This window comes from Pollachius pollachius (genome assembly GCF_949987615.1).
Source record: "Pollachius pollachius genome assembly, chromosome: 16".
NCBI lineage: Eukaryota > Metazoa > Chordata > Actinopteri > Gadiformes > Gadidae > Pollachius > Pollachius pollachius.
Genome location: NC_136949.1, coordinates 16766802 through 16787232, shown reverse-complemented (window position 1 = coordinate 16787232; position 20431 = coordinate 16766802). Strand labels below are relative to the sequence as shown.

General features: G+C 45.5%; 4 protein-coding genes across 4 annotated transcripts in view; 2 read left to right on the top strand and 2 right to left on the bottom strand.

Moving 5' to 3' along the window:
- lpgat1 (lysophosphatidylglycerol acyltransferase 1) overlaps window positions 1-626 on the bottom strand; it is a 30001-nt gene extending 29375 nt beyond the window's left edge. The window contains exon 1 of the mRNA XM_079754127.1: window positions 115-626. The gene's annotated coding sequence lies outside the window, so the exon portion shown is untranslated. The remainder of the gene's footprint in view (window positions 1-114) is intronic.
- A 607-nt stretch (window positions 627-1233) lies between these two features.
- Window positions 1234-10745, bottom strand: ints7 (integrator complex subunit 7). The gene is made up of 20 exons (XM_079753272.1): window positions 10581-10745; window positions 10180-10309; window positions 9949-10095; window positions 9606-9743; window positions 9424-9470; window positions 8923-9122; window positions 8196-8318; window positions 7833-7950; window positions 7468-7602; window positions 6986-7083; window positions 6569-6808; window positions 5730-5867; window positions 5100-5306; window positions 4582-4776; window positions 4002-4105; window positions 3794-3862; window positions 3263-3395; window positions 2840-2938; window positions 2156-2341; window positions 1234-1650 (listed from the first exon to the last, which is right to left on the bottom strand). Exons 1-20 carry the CDS (start codon window positions 10738-10740, stop codon window positions 1348-1350), a joined length of 2970 nt encoding a protein of 989 aa, XP_079609398.1. The 5' UTR covers window positions 10741-10745; the 3' UTR covers window positions 1234-1347.
- Window positions 10746-12444: 1699 nt separating this feature from the next.
- On the top strand, window positions 12445-18742 carry dtl (denticleless E3 ubiquitin protein ligase homolog). Its single transcript, XM_079753281.1, has 15 exons — window positions 12445-12586; window positions 12928-13053; window positions 13159-13251; window positions 13407-13468; window positions 13613-13733; window positions 13837-13902; window positions 14134-14249; window positions 14556-14629; window positions 14969-15072; window positions 15172-15276; window positions 15754-15866; window positions 15986-16075; window positions 16224-16371; window positions 17136-18160; window positions 18510-18742. The coding sequence occupies exons 1-15, from the start codon at window positions 12535-12537 to the stop codon at window positions 18573-18575; spliced, it is 2361 nt and encodes a 786-aa protein (XP_079609407.1). The 5' UTR covers window positions 12445-12534; the 3' UTR covers window positions 18576-18742.
- A 446-nt stretch (window positions 18743-19188) lies between these two features.
- The window catches only part of ppp2r5a (protein phosphatase 2, regulatory subunit B', alpha isoform), a 38373-nt gene continuing 37130 nt past the window's right edge, over window positions 19189-20431 (top strand). The window contains exon 1 of the mRNA XM_079753821.1: window positions 19189-20046. Within this exon, the coding sequence (XP_079609947.1) occupies window positions 19899-20046 (148 nt within the window). The 5' untranslated portion in view covers window positions 19189-19898. The remainder of the gene's footprint in view (window positions 20047-20431) is intronic.

Sequence of the window (20431 nt, the reverse complement as noted above, 5' to 3'; positions counted from 1 at the left end):
TGAAACAAACCAGCAAACGATTGAACGAACACAGCCCAAATCCAAACCGCAAGAGCACGGCCAGTCCTTCATGTGTGAGTGGGAAACCGAAGACACCCACTGGGTGGTACTTACCACACGAACGTCACTTAATCACCCGGAGGACGGCAGAGATGTATGCAAGGATGGGGTCACGTGTGGCTAACCTAGCCTAGGTAAAGTTAGCAACGGTGCTAGTTAACATTTTAACACGTCTCGCTGGAATCCGTACAGCCTCATAACGGGGTCTGAATAAAGTATCGTGTCGGGGACGGATCTCTCCCGGCCGTTCGCTCGTCGCAGAAGGGGTCCGATCATGAGAGCTCGGCTCGCTAGCTTGCTAGCAGGCTACGACTCCGCCGTAGCTGGGTCGCTGGGTCCATCTCAGTCGGGGTGATTCCACCGATGAGACATCATCATCCTCCAGTTAGCTAGCTACTGCGCTCCCATGGGCGGCGAAACACGGACGGGAGACGACGCCGTTTGTGCACACCGAAGCCCGCCAAGTCCGATGGTGTTCATAAAACAGAGACTAAAAGACGCATCGTGTGCGGTGGTGGTCGGGGGGTTTGTCCGTCGTGTGCGACCCGTTATCTCCGCTCCGCGTCGCTTCGTAACGGAGTACGGAGTCTCTGAGCTGCTAGCGACCAGCAGCGACCCAGTGCGCAGATCAGTGTTGCCAGATTGGGACCGATTTCCCGCGCAATCTGGCAACACTAGCAAAGGCCCGCTACGACTAGTGTTGCCAGATTGGGTTTGGAAATCTGGTCCAACCTGGCAACATTGGCGCAGATGCCAATCAAACGCAATCTCGTAATATCATTACTGGTCCGGTTCATGTACAGGCTGCTGATTGTGAGGATCACGGTTTCACCCCGTTCGCACCAACAGGGCTAAAAAAAATTTACTGGGCTGTTGTTCGTCTTTTCGCATTTACTAAGACTTAGCAATAAAGTTAAGTTTAATTGCGGATGCTACAAACCAGCAGCTGCAAGTGACAGTGGACTCGAACGACTGACGGTGATCCGATGCCTCCTGTTGGTCATTGCATAGACTGCAACACATGATGACCGAGGCCACATATCCAAGGACATCCACAATTGAACCAAACAGTGCAATATAAAATCAAATGTACATTTCACGCTATCCAGTAGTGATTGGTTCTCAATATCCAAATCGGACTCAAATAAATACTCAGGTAAGTTATTCCAAAAATGGTATCTTTTAATCCTTGGAATAGAAAAAAAAGCTTTACAAGTTGGTCGTCAACAAGACACAATGGTTTGACACTGCAGCAATCATAATAATAAAAAAAAAGCCTATTTGGTGTTAAAAGCGTCCATACACGCTCCTCTGAGGCGCGGGCTGCGCTCCACTCTGCTGCTGCTGCTGCTGCTGCTGCTGGTGCTGCTGCCTCAGCTGCTGGGAGTATGGGTCCTCCAGGGACTTGACGGACACCGTGACCTTGGGGCCGGTCTTCCATTCGATGCCGCTCTCGTCCACCACCGATGCCTCCACGGCGACCGCGTGCGTCCCCAGCACGGAGAAGTTGAGCAGGAACTGGGTGCTGAAGTAGTCGTTGTGGGGCTCCACGCGCTGCTCGATCTCGTTGGTCTTTGTGTCCAGTGGGATCTGAACAGAACGTAAACAAGACGAAGTACAGTTAAACTAAACAAATAGGATCAAAGTGTCCAAAGTGACCCAAAACGAAATAACAATTAGACAAGCATTCCTTTGGACGAGAAAATAATGGAGGGATACAGAGCCCAAACAATTCAACGCCAACTTGTGTTTGCAGCATCTAATAAGCCCAGTCAGCTCTTTAAAGCGCCTGGTAAATGCTGCCGCTAATAAAGGCTAATGATCACTAAGCTCAGTCGCCAAGCTTCAATTCTCCATCGTCGATACTACCGCCAATTCACCACTTTCACTCACATTGAATGTTTTTATAGACAAAGACTTCATGGCACGCCTGGTAGACCATATATAAACATGTGAGGGTGTGGTACTGAAGGCATTTCAGTGGAGCCCTTGGCTCAGAATGCTCACCTGAAGTAAACTTACCAAGATATTTACATACAAACTTTGAAACCGATAGACATAAGCCAGGTGAATAAGCAGCATCTTCCACGAGTACCTTGAAATCCGTTCCGGTCTTGCTCTGGAGCACGGAGGTGACGTTTAGGCACACCGACTGGATCTTCCTGAAGAGCCCAGGGGTGGAGCCATGTTGCACCACACCCTCCACCTTCAAGGACAGCTGCTGGCTGCTCTGTACCGGGATTGGCTCGCTTGGTGTCCGTGGAGACGGGGAAAGGGCAAGCTGAAGGGGAGGGAGATGTACGGGCCGAACCCATTAGAGGATCAGCCAGGGGAATAAAGAACATTTACATTTAGGATTACATATGTTGGAATAAGGATATTCCAAGCTTGGTATGCTGTTTTTTTATTGTTAATGAGTTACAATGAATGCTGTACAAATCGTTTCTTAAAAAAGAAACATTCCATAATCTACATTTTTATTCTACAAAAACACTATATTGTAAAATTGATTACATTTAAATGACAATTTAAATCAAAACAAGGAACAATAATCAGATTGTGACGACGACAGTGGAGCTTTTATGATGTAGTGACGGTGTGTTGTTGGAGATTTACGGCTATTTCGGGAGGTCATAAATAAAGATGATAGCAATGTCCCGTAAAACCTAGCTGATTGGTCACAGTCCATCACGTTGGACACGACTGCTTTTGTGATTTAAATTTAGTCTTCGTTCAGTGTGCTGTAATAGGAGGGATTGTGAAAACACAAAAGGGCTACCTTGATGCTCGTGGACTGGAGCTTCTGGAAGAAGTACCTCTGGAAGGACATGGGCACCTTGAGCAGTGCTATGACCGCATCGCACAGACAACCCGTGTGCTGAAATACAAACAAAGACATGATAAATATAGTTGTCGAAAATAGAACAGATTAGAAAACAAGCCAGTGAACAAAACTGAAGCCCACTGCATTACTTTGGTTAAAAACCTTACATTAAAACAATGGTCTATTTTTAACCACACGAACGTCACTTAATCACCCGGAGGACGGCAGAGATGTATGCAAGGATGGGGTCACGTGTGGCTAACCTAGCCTAGGTAAAGTTAGCAACGGTGCTAGTTAACATTTTAACACGTCTCGCTGGAATTTCAATAGGAGCCCTTCAATAGGAGGGCTTGACTCCTGGGGGGGGGGGAACCTCACCAGGTACGAGACGGGCGGGTGCTTCTTGCTGAGGCCCTCCACCTCCTCCAGCACGTGGTTGAACACCGACATCATGCGCCGCTCATACTCGCTCTGCGTCTGGACCGACCCCAGGGTGCCGTATTCCTGGAAGCTGGACGCAAGGAAACAGCGCGACAGAGAGAGTGAGACAAAAATAGAGAGCCAGATACTTAAAATCACAAGGTCATCAATAATTCTTCTTAGGATCCCAGTGACTAACGCCACACTGGTTTGACAAGGAGCCTGGGGGAGTGGACTTGTTTTTAGTCTTGTGAAGCGTGTTAACATTTTTTATTTAGTCCACTAAGCTCTAAGCTGAGCATTCCCCTCCATAATTAGTGACATGTATTTATGTGTAAAACAAACAAACAACCAATCAGATTGTTTGCCTTTTTTCAATTGATCCATTGGGTTTGAAATTACCCTGGTTTTTGAATCACTGATCGGATAAGGATGGTCTTGCTTATTATGGTCCATCACCTAACAGTTACAGGTACACACAGCCCTCACCTGGCAGTCTGTGGGTCCAGTATCAGGGCCTCGATGACATGGGAGACCAGTAGGCAGCTCTGCTGCTGCCTGGGCACAAGGGTTAAGGACAGAAACAACACAAGCTGCGAGCAATAGGAGCGCCGCTATCTATAAAGTGATGTGTGGTGTGTGACACAGTCGGTGTGTGAGATCCCTCCAGCTCTCTGGGGGTTGATGGTAAGGATACAGCTCCACGTTGCGCAGGGTTGCATAGTCGGCATCGAAGGATGACTGATGCAGGTCCCCGTACCGAGCTGCAAGGCTTTTGAACTCGTCCATGGACACCTTCATCTAAAAACAGAACAAAGAGAGAGACAAATATTTACCAGCTGTGGCCTCATTATCTTTTTATAAATCCAAAATAAGAGGAGTTATTTAAAACCTTCACTGATCTTCATCTCCTTAACACTCTTTTCTTTGTACACACACAAGTTGATCCTGACATTTATTCCTCCACACAACATCAGTTGTGTGCACCACTGCAATCATTTCCTCTCTTTGTGAAATTCTGTGTTCGATTCTGTGTGCGTGATTCTGTGTGCGAGTGTGTATAATGCTGTTTGGGTGTAATTTTGTCTGTGCCGCGTGTGTGCGTAATTCTGTCTGTGCCGTGTGTGTGTAATTCTGTCTGATCGCGCGCGTGCGTGCGTGCGTGCGTGTGTAATTCTGTCTGTGCGCGTGTATGTGTTTGTGATTCTGTGTGTGTGTGTAATTCTGTCTGTACGTCCGAGGTGTGTGTGTGTGTGTGGTTAGGGGGGCATCATCACCTGCATGGAGATGCGTCCACAGCGCTGCAGCTCGTTGCCCGAGCTGAGGGCCACGGTGGTGGCGATGGCGGGCGGCGGGCTGGTCTTCAGACTGTTGCAGGTGCAGACCAGCTGCGACAGGGCCTGCAGCGTATCGATGCGCAGCTTCACAAAGTCACACTGGAAGCTCAGCGGGCTCAGCGGCGTGCTCGCAGCCTAGAGGAGGAGGGGGGGGGGGGGGGGTATATCCAGGGGGTTTGTGTTGGTGGATCCACGATAATGACAGGGCAGCACAGGAGCTGAATCCATCAAGATTCCTACTTGTACAGCATTAATTCATTAAAATGAGGGGAGACACACTATTAAAGACAAATGTGCATTTCCTTTCGTACCTTTCGATACACCATATATGTCGTGTTGTATTCTTTAACAAAGGCTTCTGAATACATCTTCAAATTGCCGATATGCTAAGACATGATGCATCTATCCAATGTGACCGGTTGAGTACTGCGCTGCACAGACCCTCCAGAGCTACTGACCGTGAGCGAGGCCACGCCCTTCTGGTAGGAGCGCAGGGCCTCGGCGATGGCGCTCATGGCGGCGCTGTAGTTGCCGTCCTGCACGTGGCTGAGGCACTGCTCTGCCTGGGAGAACTCCTTCAGGCTGTTAAGCCAGAAGTAGAAGTGCTCCGAGGCCACGCGCGTGCGCAGGCTCTGGTAGAGGTCGCTGGACAGGTCGTGGCAGCCCTGTGGCCCAGAGAGCGCAGGGTTAACCAGAACAGAGGCCTTTTGCCTTCTGGGACTTGGAACGATGAGCTTGGGAGCAGGCATTTCAGTTTTGGAATAGATATTTATGATACTGTCAAGGATTTTTGTTGGTTTCGATTTTTTAAGTACATCAGATTTCAAAATTTGACTTAATTGGCCATTAAAGTAAATTTGGTTAAAGGTTTATTATTTAGATTTGATTTGCCGAGAGATGTCAACGTGTTCACATCCAGCTGTTTCAGGCCATAAAACTGGATCCCAATAACAACAATGAAATCCATTCCCGTTGAAAAAATTTGGACCATGGTTCAAACTTACGTTAGATAACTAGCTTGCCATGTCTGAACCAATCAAAACACTGAAGGACGTTGCATGGTTATAGAGGCGTGGTTGCTTTCATACCATGCGCGAGGCCTGGCGTGCGATGCGGTACACGGTCCAGCCGTTTGCCACATTCTGGAGCTGCTGCTTGATGACCAGCTTCACCTCCGCCGACAGAGACGTCTGGCTCGCCACGAAGATCACCGTCGCCAAGGAAACCTAAGAGCAACACCAGTGATAAAGCGTTGTGGGGGGGATAAATGCATCCACTCAACTTTGTTGACTACATTATACCCGGGTCAGTAGAATCTCAGTTTGAAAAATCTATTACAGAACGCAATAAACACAATGTAATGCCGCCCCTATATATCCAGAACCGAGTCTTTTTCCATGGGTTGTGGATTAGTATAATTGTTTTGTAGCCATTTATATTTGGATTGTATGCCTTGAAAGTCCTCAGCCCACTTTTTAAGTCTCCTTGGATCAAAGTGTCTGCTTAATGACTTAATTGTAATGCAAGCCTAATGACCACTATCCTAAAACTAGAGCTGTTGTTCCGATACCATTTTTCCCTGCCCGATACCGATTCAGTTTCCTGAACTTGAGTATCGGCCGATACGGAGTATATGCCGATAGAGCCGCTAGCATTGTAACTACTAATCGCACTTGCTCTTATTGAAGGGTTCTCTTACAATGACCGCAATATATAGTCGGTTCACTAGATAATTCACATTTATAATCTATACTTATAATAATACAAAAGTATTCTTGTAGTTGAGCACGAGCATTCACGTTCTTCTGACTTGGCTCAAACGCAGGTAGGGCAGGGATGACCTGTTTCTCTAGCTAAAACAATCCTGCCACTGAAGCCAAACATGCCCTTTACATCCTGGTTGTGTGAGCGGACACGGCCCCCTTACCAGGAGCTCCTGCTGCATGTCGGTGGAGGAGTGGCAGGCCACGCGGTACAGGTCCACCAGGGCCCCCAGCATGCCGTCCCCCAGCACTGGCAGGTGGCTGGCGATGGCCGCCAGGGCGTGGCACACCAGGGCCCGCGCCTCGTCGCAGGACGTCTGCAGCTGGCCCAGCAGGAACTCCACGGCCGACTGGCTGAGGTGGGGCCGGCTCTTCAACAGGCACACCAGAGAGGTGAGCGTTCTCTGGGGGAGGGGGGGGGGGGGGGGAGAGGGCTTACTTTCCCCTTCCAACGCCGTAGTCAGTCATTGCATGGACACAGAGTCAACACTTCTACAGTTAGACTCATTTTTAGAATGCATTACAAAATGCATTTGCTACAGACTTCCCTTCATTAGATGACCAGAGAAGTGTTGACCTACCTTGAGGCAGGCCTGTGCTCCGGGGCTGCTGTCCTGACAGCAGAGTGTCAGCAGGGCCTCCACTCCCAGCACCGTGTCCTGTTCCAGCTGCACTATATCTGGTGACCCACAAGACAACCTATTAAACCACGACTGACGCGACAGCTATCGCAGTGTTTTTTACGGATTAAAAAACCCAATCGATGGAAAAGGAATTTTGTTATGGAGAATCAGAAATCTTTGGCCATTTCTCTACTATAAAGTTTCCCCTATGGTGATAGGCACATTTTAAACACCACCTGAAGCACTGGTGACTTGTGACATGTATTTGTCAATGTAATTATATCTATGGACTGTTGTTTCAGCGACAACATAACAGATAGAATGCATCACCAATAAAATGTATCTGTTCATTGAGGTCCAATACACTGATGAGTAATTGATGACCCTCATCCCTTAATTGCTAGCTCAACCAAAAGGGCAGTGTCTGTAGTGCAACCAACCCTGATCTGGACAGGATATGGCGATGTTGGTGAGCACGCCGACCCCGTGGGCAGCAACAGCCAGGTTGCTGTGGTAACAGCATTCCTGCGCTAGCTTAACCAGGTCGGTGAGGCGAAGAGGAACTGAAGCACTCCCTGGAGGGAGAGGGGGAAGAAAGAAAGAAGGAAGGAAAGCGAGAGCGAGAAAAGGAGGGAGATAATTGTTATAGACTATGGGATCTTTATTAAATTCACCATTCCATTTGGATCCACACTTTGTCAAACTGCAAAACAATGGCCTCAAAGTGCTTGTAATACTCCTCAGTTAAGCTTCCAACCAATGTTTATTTTTAAAGGAGCCAGGGATCTGTGTCAGAGCTTCTCACCAAGCCCTGGGTTGAAGTACTGTTTGATGGCAATGGTCCCGGACAGGGTGGAAAGGACGGTCAGCATGCCCAGCTTCAAACTGGTGTAGGGGCTGGTCAGGGCACACTCGCACAGGGTCTGCAGAGGCAGACAGAGGCAATGTGAATCGCCATTACTGTATACAGCATTCCCACTTTGTGTAGCCAATCTCAAACTCTGTGCCAATTTGAAAATAAATCTACCACCACGCCCACACTTCACCTCGTGTTAGAACAGAGCAATGGTGTCAAATTTGTGTATGGAACATGGTGTATTCAAAATTTCCATGAAGTTGTCCCTATTTTTCAACATAATTGTAGCTTTTCATTTTTGGGATTTCTCACCTGGGTGTTGTCTCTCAGCCAGAGATGGGGGGCCTTTTTAGCCAAAAGCTTGAGATCCTGAATAGCCAATCTCTTCACGGCTTTCCTCGGGTCGTCTTTCAGGTACTGAAGAAGAAGCTGCAACTATATTGTGAGGAGGAAATAAAAAGGATATTACATTTGCCTTCTTCCAAAACACTACTGAAAGCCGGAGTGGTCTGAGAAAAGTAAATAGTTGAATGCCAAATAGTCTTAAGCAACAGCTATTGACTAATTTTACATTTCCTATTATTTTGTGAGCCAGTGTAGTCTGATCGACAAAGATCTCTAAAGGTTACAATTAACCAACTAGTCGGACTGAAGGTTACTCCAACTAGGCTAGTTAGTCAAACTACAGTACAATAATCGGTGTCAGTCTGACATTCCCAAAATACACACACCAGTCTGTGAGACTGATAGCACTGGTGACTAGTTTGGCAGGCAGAGTGAGTCAAACTACAGTACAATGTTGCTCATCAGCCTGAACTACAATATCAGTCTACGTAAGTCATCTGTCCGGCCACAAGTCAACACACTAGTAGAAACACTAGCTTTCCCAATACAGAACAGTTGGTACCCTAAGCAATGGGTCCAGCTAAAGATGAACAACCGGGTGGGCTGAGGACGGGTTCTTCCCAGTATGGTATGGGTGGATGCTGACGGTGGACAAAGAAGCAATAATTATGATCTAACGTCACGTCCATCCAACCTGCTTGGGGATATCGATGAGGGAGGAGGCGGCCAGCTGGGTGAAGGTGTGCAGGGTGACGATGACCATGGGGGTGGAGGGGTAGGAGTTGACCAGCTGCTGCAGCAGCTCTCGGCTGCCCGAGGCCAGGCTGGCGTTGTGATGCATGTGCTGCAGCATGGGGATCAGCTTCAGCTTCAGGTCCACTGGTGTATCCAGACCTACACCATGCACAGAAGTATATGTACAGAAATAAAGTATTGTTTCCATGAGGGATCCTTGATAAAAAAAATTGCGTCATTTCCCACAACATTTCCGGACCAAAGAGTCACCCTGTTGTATGATTAGGATATGATAGTACTGTTTGGGATTGTTTTAAAAATGAGGAAAATCCTTACTTTTGACAAAATATCTGTTTGTTACAATATTGACACACAAAGCAATATTAGAACAAAGGAATAGTAAAGCTTGGGTTTTTATGTTGATGGGAAGGGGACTGCTCATCGCCTTGAGTGTTTTTACCTTGAATCATCTCACTGATTTTGTTGCATATTCCAGCTGCAAAATCCCTGGAAGACATCACAAAAAAGAGACAGTTTGATGGTGAATATATTACAATGGAAGGATTCTATATGCTGTAAAACAAAACAAAAAACACTGGGATTGACCAACACCAATATAATAGCAAACCCATTATCACTCACTTGGATTGGGCAGAGAAACTTGCAGCAGCATATATTGCAGCCTCCACTTCAACGTTGTCATGAGAGTCCAGACTTTGGCGAATACTGTGGTGGGCATTCTTTCTGTCTGGGATGATGGAGGCCAAACTACCAAGCATTCTGAGTAAATAAAAACAACAAACATGTTTTAGAGGTATTACGTGTGACAGATGTACAAAGTGCGCATTTGAAGAAGTATATCAGGATCACCATGGTAATATGTCTGCAGGCATGCCTTCTGTCGACTATGATTCTTCTGTGTATTGCATCTTGAACCATTTTATATATCTAGCCTAAACATAAGTGCCCAATTTATCATACATACCTGAGAGTAATCGCCCTCGCCACAGGGTCATTGCTGTGGATCACAGAGAAAACCCTTTTGACAAACTCGTCCACGTTGAGGATCTTCTCCAAGTGCTTCTCGCTCTGCTGGGTTACCTTCAGCACGCACAGCCGCAGGAAGTTATTCCTAAAAAGAGAAACAACCATGAAGAATTGCAGACCTCACAGGCAAACTTTATCAACAAAGAACGTGATCATACAGTGTACGTACCCGAGTCGGAATATGTCTGCTAGTTTAAGAAATGCCGAGTTGATGAGAATCGGAAAAGGGTACTTCTGGAAGAGTTTGGGAAACAGCACTACTGCTTCGCATTGCTCGCCAAGTTTACCCGATCTCAACCCTGTAATCAGAATCAGAATTACTTTTAATTATCTTATTGTACAAGTACACACGAGTACAATTATTATGCTTCGTTCCTCAACAGCCACATTGCAGCAACAGCTATTGCAGTAATTGTGAGGCTGATCGTTGTATGGCATAGGGACATATATAAATGGGAAACATCACACAGTAATGATAAAATATGTGATAATATGTATGTCAAACACAATAATGGGCGTTCTCCAGGGATGCTAACTTGTTGCTAACGTCAACTAGCTTAACAAACACACCTTTGTCCAATTCCATCAGAGCCGAATTGGCGTCCAGTTCTTGTTCCCCATACCCCGCCTCTGACAAGAAGGAACGGGCTGTGGACAGAGCCATCACTGCTTGTTGTGAATCACTGATTAATTGAGTTATTAAACCATTGACAGGGATGCCAAGTACCATGGGTGTTTAACAATACAACGCTTGCATTGCACTTGTTCTCCTAACCAATTTTCGGCTGTCTCAACCGAGAGAGCCGTATTGCTGCCCCCCTTGGTTAAAGGTGTTTACTGCATGCGTTTATCGTCTTTTAGATATAAATGGGGCCTAGAAGGCCGTCAAGCGCATAGCTTCCACACAGGTTTGGTGGTCAGTACTACTAATCAAACAAATAATAAAATACTAATAATACTAATAGTAAAACAAATAAATGAAAAAAAAATCTATATAGAGAAAATACAGATAAAAACGAAACAAACCAAAATCACTAACTGTTAAACAGTCCTACCGTGTGTATGGATTCTTAAACGAAAGCCTGAACCCCTCATATGCAGACGGCAGGACCCAAGATAGTGGTCACACTAATGTCTGCCAAAGAGCAAAACAATGTCTCCGTCTCCTCCTTCTTGCAGAGCAGTAGTACATATGGCCCCGTCTCAAGCATCCCACACTCAGCACATAGCCCATCTTGATGTTTACACACCAACACAAATCCTGCTCCCAAACCGCTAAGGCCCAGCCAAATTCTAGCGACCCCCGTCCTCCCACCCGTTCCACTTGACTTAATCCTAAAGTCCCAACAGTTGTATTTAATGAAAAAATATTTTCCCTGCATGGAGCCGGTAGAAGATGGCCAAAGGGAACGCCAGCGCTAGATGTGCTCATTTTGTTTTAAAATGTTGGCAACCCCTTTTGCCGCCAGAACAGAATCCATACCCTCGGCTCCAAATAGTTATGGATTGTTCATCAGAATGCATCCTTGGATATGTGGTTGGTGATGCCATATTGAGAGTATTCAAGAAAGGTGTAGTACTGTAAAATCCTTAACCAAGCATATTGATTGGCCGCTTCTCGCATGAGAAATGCTGTTGCAGTTTAAGCAACACAAATGTTGACTACAGTTTTATGGAATACTTAACGGAGGTTATTAAAAATATTGATCGAAAATGGTTTCAAGTTTTTTTATTCTGAAAAAAGTAAATTCTAAGTTTGGGAAAGTGTGTTTATGGCTTGTCAATCTTTTTCTGTAACAGGACTTGGCTCAGAAAATATCTGTCTGTTTAGGCTTGTATATCTGGCAGATTCCTTAATTTCATGTGAATGTTCATCTTGAGCCTTCTGGTCTTGCTGCTTTAGCAACGCAAATTTTAATCTGATAATAGGCTATATTAAACGTTATTTACGTGGGATAATTACAGTTAAATTGAATGACATTTTCAATCATGCGCCTAATCTCTGAAGCTGTCTTTATAACATAAACTGTAAACATGCATTGTGAAATAGGGTCACGTAAACCTGACGGGAAGGAAACATTAAAATAGTGGTATGTTGATATTTATTTTCATAACGGATATGTTTCTTTGATCATACATTACTCACGTTTTTTTATCCTCCTGGTTTTATTTCGTTCACCAGTGTTCCCCAGAGAGATAATTCACACACAAGTACAACGTATGATTGCTTTTGAAACAACCAACTTGGAGGGGAAAAAAGCACATTGTTCAAATAATGTATGATTAATAATACACTAATATGGCCCCGAGTTCGAGCAGGAGAAGGAAACAGTACATGACGTCAGAGGAAGAATAAACTGGCCAATGGTAGATCGTGACGTCAGTTTGGCGGGGGATTTGGTTCTTCGGAGGAACGTCCTGTTCGCGGGAAAGACGAAGCTACAGGCTGCGACCACCGCGGATCCGAAAAGGTCCCTAATCCGGTTGAAATAAGATCGCGTTTACTTCTTCCAGAGTTTAAACGATGCTTTTTCGTTCACTTGTTGACCGAGGAGTCTGCAGAAAGAGGCACAATGGTGAGAAACACAGCGATCGAAAATGAATTACTTTAGTACCGTTTCGTTGCTCCGATACATAACAACGGTAGCAACGGAATAACGTTAGCTGATCTCAAATCGCATATGGTTTAACAAAATGGATCTACCTTTTATTATTGTGGAGGTGACCTTGCTTGCAAATGTATTACGTTGGGTTTATTTTGACTTGAGTAATACAAATATAAAGTAGCTGCATGGTTCGAGAATGTGTCGGTGAACAATGCATAACCCCGTGATGCATTGCCAAGATATATTGATGTGGTCATATGATTCATACCTCATTGTATATGTAACACGTATTTATGTTTTCCTTCCTCCAGTTCCCTGCCCGAGGTATCCATTGACCTCTCTACTGGAAGGGTACCAATGTGCCCGACACGATGAACAAATTTCATACGGCAACATGGGCGTGCCCGTTCCACCGTTTGGATTAGAGTTCTCTTCTGGTAATGCAGCAATGGGCTACAGTCATGCATCGAGTGTTCATTGAGTTTAATTGATCCAGTTCACTGACTATTCATCATCTCTAACTAATTAATTTCTGTGTGCAGTGAAAGGTATGGAAAGGGTCCTTGCCGTGGCAAACGAAGAAGGGATTGTCAGGTTATACAACACGGAGAGATATGAGAACCCAATTCTTAAAGGTGAGTTTACTGCATTGCCTTAGCCAAACACACCATTGTCGCTCTAATCGCTTATAATTGAATTCTTTTTGCAAAACCTGAAATTGTTTGAGTAGTTGGTTGGTTCACAAACTTGACCTGGATTACAATATAATGTACTTGATATTCAACTACAGAATGGATGGCACACGAGAATGCTGTCTTTGACATAGCGTGGGTGCCTGGTGAATCTAGCGTGGTATGTAATGTGTTTATTTCCCCGTCTCTTCTCTGTTGTCACAATTAACTGATTGACATATTTTGTTCTCAGTTCATAGCGAGTTGGACTCCATCAGAAATAGTTTTTTTGTCTCATTTGTGTTGTTATGTATTTGTTCTTAAGGTAACCGCTTCAGGTGACCAGATGGCCAAACTCTGGGATGTGCACTCTGGGGAACTCCTGGGCACCTTCAAGGGTCACCAGTGTAGCCTTAAGTCTGTGGCCTTCTCAAAGCGGGAGAAAGGTACAGCTTAGTTGCACTCTTTTTGTTGTAGTTTGTGCTATACTTGCCGCCTTATTTTCCTCTCATACTAATGAAAACGTCTTGGTTCTCCTCTCACCGACAGCTGTCTTCTGTACTGGGGGGCGAGACGGACACATAATGGTCTGGGACACTCGATGCAGCAAAAAAGGTACATATGATGTTCGCTGTTTGGTAGATGGTTCTAAACAAAGCACCGTACAATACCGAGCAGGTATTGTTGGCAAGAGTGGCTTACATCGGTAACATCATGCCCTGTCGGGTCGATCTACACAGGACATCAAATAACAAAACATTAAACATATGAAGTGTTTGCCTATACCAGACATGGCCTCTTGGTTTGCTGTGTGATTCTTTATTCAATATAATCTTTCCCTTACAGACGGTTTCTACAGGCAGGTGAAACAGATCAGTGGTGCACACAATAAATCAGAGCGACACACGCCTTCGCAGTTGAAGAAGAGACGGCCGAGCGTGCGGAGCATGGCCAACAGCTTGGTGAGTTTCCCTCCACCCGGTCACACCACCCCCACGGCTCAGTTCACTGTATTAATGTCTTACATGTATAATGCTCTACATGTATTATGGTCTGCATGTGTTAGTGTTACGGTCTACATATGTTACGGTCTGCATACTGGTAGTGGTGAGGGAGGTAAATTGTAAAGCGTCTTTGAGTGTCCAGGAAAGCGCTATATAGATTCAATCAATTATTAATTATTTTTATTATATGTTACGGTTTACATGTATTACGGTCTACATATGTAATGGACCACGATCTCAACCCTCTCATTTGGTTTCACACAGCAGTCCCAGCAAAGTGTCACAGTGGTTTTGTTCCAGGATGAACACACGCTCATCTCATCGGGCGCCGTGGATGGGTAAGCATCAACCAATGGCTTTAGTGGCATGATTGACATGTCGGCCATTCAAGGATGTATGGATGATGAACACTAGGGTTGTATCAATGCACACGTTAAAATGTTGAGTCCTGTACAGAAGCAGCTAATCTTTCCCAGACACAAGGATGACACGTTTTGTCCATCCCGATTTGTTCAAAGATTTGTCTCTGTGTTCACAATAGAGAAACACATCAAGTTAAAAAAAGATGAGAAATGTAAATTCAACAATATATAGTTTGTGTTTTTTATTGATATTTTAAGTAATACAGACTTGTCTGGATAAACCATTTAAACCGTCTGTGTTTTATTCTTCTTCAGTGTTATAAAGATGTGGGACTTGAGGAAAAGCTACACTGCCCACCACCACGACCCCGTGCCCCTCCAGACGTATCCCTATCCTGGCTCCAGCACACGCAAACTAGGTTTGTTTCGACACTCCTTCAGGTTAAGTTTGTCCACGCAGCTATCAAACTCAACCGAAGACGTGATAATAACATCTAAATGTTTTTCCACATTTGCAGGCTACTCAGGCCTTGTTTTGGACTCTACTGGCTCGAATCTGATATCCAACTGTACAGATGACAATATCTACATGTTCAATGTTTGCGGCATGAAAACATCACCAGGTAAACGGGCAGATCAATAACAATTTTGCATGAATGCATGTTATTTACTATTATGATTATTGTCTTTGGTGCACACATCCTGTCTTCTTTTCTGTATAAATGACTAGTGTTGAGCACTAGATGGGGCTACTCATCCCAAGCTTTTGGGCCATGGTCACTTTAAGAGCTGAAGAAAAGCAGATTTGCAGGGCCTGTGCTATTGTTTACACTGTACACTTTTCATCTTCTGTATTGTATACAGTATCAACATTGGCAGCAATGAGAACCCCCTGCTCTTGTCTGAGATGATGTGGAACATTTGAGTATTAGACTCCTATTATAGTCTATAGTCTGAAATTGTTCACGTTTTTCACACAATGTGTGTGAAACAAAGATGGTCGTATTGTTTGCCATGGGTTCTGCCACAATGCTACCTAAATGTGTTTAGTTGTATTGTTTTAATTGTTTGATTTCTATTCTCCTTTCTCCTCTCCACAGTTGCTGTCTTTAATGGTCACCTCAACTCTTCCTTTTACGTCAAGTCCACCATAAGCCCAGACGACCAGTTTTTGGCTAGTGGCTCGAGCGACCATCAAACATACATTTGGAAGGTTAGATCCACAATATGGCTATCTATCATTTAATATACAAGTTACCATCTGCATTTTTTTTGTTGCTGTAATCTAGAACCTTTTATTGCATTCCTCAAGCAGATACTTTTGTTTTCCAGCTCTCTGATCCAAAACAGCCACCCATGCTGCTTCAGGGACATAGCCAGGAAGTGACGTCAATCACATGGAGCCCCACAGACTTTACTAAGGTTTGCTTGTTTACGAGGATGATATGTACAGCATAGAGTATAGCAAAAGTATGACTAATACAACTGCCATATGTATGTCTACATTTGTCTTTCATCAGAATATTTTTTTATTTGTGCATTTTGTTAATCTCTCATATTCCCTTGGCAGATAGCGACCTGTTCTGATGACAACACTGTGCGAATCTGGCGTCTCGACCGGGGAATCGATGGAAACAAGTCCACAGTTGGGCAGGCCAATCTTGTGGGATGGGCATGTTCTAAGACCCCCTCTACTGGCCTAAATAAATCCAGTCCAAGTAAGTACTAGACGTTCAGTGGTCCAACTCTCACTTCTACCAAAACAGGAAGTCTAAAGGGGCTTTAGACCTTAGACTAGGCTTAATTGATGATGAAAAATAAATCCTTGTAAGGCACTTTAATTGCTAATGCATTTGGTTCAATGGAGCATGATCATACACACTGGCAGAACTGGCGAACATCTTCAGAGAGAGGTTAAATATTTCATATAAACTGTCACAATGTAGGCCCAAACATTTAACGATTTAGGTCTTGTTGAGTCCCCTACTAACCAAACAAAGGTAGAGCGGAATGAACCATCATGGAGACTGTCCTGGCTAGGAAAGGCAAAGTTAATTTGCAATACCTTAAGGGGAAACGACACATGTCTGAAGAAGGCGTGACAGGAATTTACACAATAAAGAAGGGATGGTGATGAAATGTTGTTCACTTTTGGCAATCAGACTGGCTACGGTGGTGATACAATTTGAGAAAGGAAGGTTGCGTTCTCCAGGTGCAAGGAGAACTATACCAATGCGTATTCAATTAACTACTTGTAATTGAGTATTGATGTAATTTCTGATATTATCATTCGGATACATTTCCCAACGATAATACATCTCGAACGTACTCCTGTGAACTCTTGTGTGAACCATAACAATCCTGCCTGAAAATGCTGGACTCTCTATCATTCATCGTTTTGTGAGTCCTGAAATGAGTCATGAAATCGCCCCAAATTCGTTCACAATTGAATTGACTTAGCTCTTCTTGCCCCTTCCCTAAGACACTGCCATTCAAGAGATGAGCACGCCCGCCAAGACCCCTAACACGGATCGCATGGAAGGCCTGGCATCCCCTCAGCTGGCCGCCTGCGCTCCCAGTGGCGCCAACATGCCGCCTTCCTCCAGCACCGCTGGCATGCCCCCGTCCTCCAGCAGAACCCGGGACCCCAAGACCAACGCCCTCGGCCAGAGGACGCCCACGTCCATCAAAAGCTGGTTGGCCCGTTCCCCCGGATCCCCCGCCTCCAGCCCGACCCCACGGCAGACCGTGAGCCCGTGCCCCCAGCCCAGCACGCCGCGCTCCGCCCCCGCGTCAGAGCGGCGGGCCAAACGCCGGCTGGACACCGGAGAGGGAGCGCGGGGGAGCTGTGGGGGCGCTGGGCCCTGCGATTGTGTCGCCGAGCTCTACCCCACGTCCAAGAGAAGCCGCCCCCTGATGGACGTGTGCTGCCCCGCCGCCCGCGGCCAGGATCCAGAGCCTCAGGCAGGGGTGGAGCCCCTGTCCTCCAGCAGAACCCGGGACCCCAAGACCAATGCCCTCGGCCAGAGGACGCCCACGTCCATCAAAAGCTGGTTGGCCGGATCCCCCGCCGCCAGCCCGACCCCACGGCAGACCGTGAGCCCGTGCCCCCAGCCCAGCACGCCGCGCTCCGCCCCTGCGTCAGAGCGGCGGGCCAAACGCCGGCTGGACACCGGAGAGGGAGTGCGGGGGAGCTGGGGGGGCGCTGGGCCCTGCAATTGTGTCGCCGAGCTCTACCCCACGTCCAAGAGAAGCCGCCCCCTGATGGACGTGTGCTGCCCCGCCGCCCGCCGCCAGGATCCAGAGCCTCAGGCAGGGGTGGAGCCCCCGTCGGAGAGCTGCGCCAGGCGGGTGGTAGCGCCGACGCAAACGCCAGGGAAGGAGAATTGCTCTCCCGTGCAGGGGGACTGGCTGTCCATGATGGGCGAGAGGTTAAAGAACAAGCTAGGGAGCCCCAGGAGCCCCGGTAGTGCTAAGAAACAAGATGGCAGGACTCCGGCGTCACCAGTAAGACGAGGCATATTTAACTGAATCAGACCACTGTGTATATAAGGAGAGTAGGGGAGCAACAAACAATGTTTTATATGGTTTGATTAGGGCCAGATAATATAATTTGTCATTGGACAAGGGATGTCATCTGTTATCACTTTGAGCCGGAAAGGGCTGTTGTGATAACCGAGCTCTCATATTAAGCAGAGAGGTTGTCCCTGGGGTTTGATTTTAGATTTGTTTGTGTTTATGCAGCCCTGGCTGGCCTCTATTAATTAGGTTGTGGGTGAATTGATTTGCTGATTAATTACACATTTATGTTTTGAATTAAAAGTCCATTTCTAACTTAGTATTTTCTGTTTTTCAGATAGAACAATCCCCACAAAATGCAAAGAAGATATCCTCATACTTCCAAAGAAGAACACTGGATTAATCTCCATGGACTGCTGTTTAAATTCCTGATCATATGTGTATATTGTGTTTTAAACCTAAATGTGTTCTAAATCTGGCTAAAGCATTCCAAAATATATGTACAAAAAAATACATTTGTGATGCATTCTTATTTTCCAAATGTGCATGTAAATATACATTTGAACAATACACATTGTTAATATATCATGTCCTTCTTGATGCCAAGTGGCTTGTTGTACATTGTCATTTAACAAATTGTTTATAATAGGTCAGATTAACAATGCTTTCAGCCATTTGTATTAGTTCATCACGTGTATTTTATTAAATTTAACATTTTTTAAAAGCTATTCATTCATTTTGTCATCTGTAATGAAGGGGGATTCCTATTCATTGCAATTATAAACAATTTGCTTAAACATATTAGGAGGTAGAACCATTGATGTAACAAAGCAATTCCTACAGACTGCAAAAGGTCACTATTTGTTTTCACATATCACATGGTTACTGTTCGGTTACAGTAATCCTATTCGTCTAAAAAGTTTAAGGTTTTAAAGGTTCTGGTCTGTGATTGGGCGGCCGGGCTGCCAGTCAGTGACGTACAGCTGTCACACTGCAGTCCACCAGACGGTAAAGACAACGGTGGAATTGCAAGGTTGAATGTGCTTTCTACAGTCACAACAGTTCGGTTAATGTGGTGTACTCGAAATCCTCTGTAACTACGTCGTTAGTAACTACTATCCGTGCACTGGTGCTCTCGCGAAATCCAAGGAAGTTCCTCCGTATTAACTTTCCTTATCCACCGAATTACCCGAATTCGTAAACTATCGTCGTAGCGGGGCTACGTTAACGTCGGCTAACGCTAGCACGCTAACATTAGCAAAGGTACGCTAGCCCTCGGCTCTGGACCTCAGCTCAGTTAAACCCCTTATTGCCCAGTGGGGGAAACAACTTTTCCTCTTATATGCATGTAATACGTTTTGCAACAGGTAGGCCGTTTTTCAGTCATGTTAATGCGGCATATAGAGATAAAAAACGGTGTGTTTTTTCCTATTGAACACTGCATCCGTCGACTTGGATGAGTTGTCCTGGCGAGTTTTGTTAATAAATAGCGAGGCTCACGATCCATCTGGCGAAAGGGGGCCGAATGCCGCAGGTTTTGGAGACTGTCAAGAGCCCGATCTGAACTGACCATGTTGGATCACACAGAGTAGAGAGTCCGATCCCTGGCTGGCTCATCGACACTAATACGCATGGAAGAATACACGAGGACTGCAGCCTCTTATTTGATATAGTCTTTTTTTTTTGTAGTTTCACAAAAGTTCAGTTTTCCAGTTCACTCCTAAAAATGTCGGCTATCTCTGCATCAGAGAAAGTGGACGGTTTCACCAGGAAATCTATGAGGAAGGCCCAGAAACAGAGAAAATCCCAAGGGTCTTCCCAGTTCAGGACCCAGAGCGCCCTGGTGGAGCTGTCGCCTCTGCCTCAGCTCAAAGGTACGGTACCACTTTATACATTATGGCCTTTATCCAACATCTGCCTGGAAATACTATAGTGTTAGCCCTTATTTGGTTTTGCCATGTTAAATACACACCAAATAGTATGTCCTTTCTCTAACATCTGCCTGGAAATACTAGGGTATTGATCGTTTATTTGGTTTTGCCATGTTAAATACGCATCCTGGTGTCGAGATGGTGACACGAGGATGTGTTTCACAATCGTGTTGGCGAAGTCATCCAAACTTTTATACATATTCTTACACTGTAGGGAACATGTGTGTTGTACGTAGATCCATCAAGGAGACACGTTGTTACTTACTGTTTTCGTCTAGTAATCAGTATGCTGGCCAAATGTTTACTGTATGCTACTCATTGTATGACA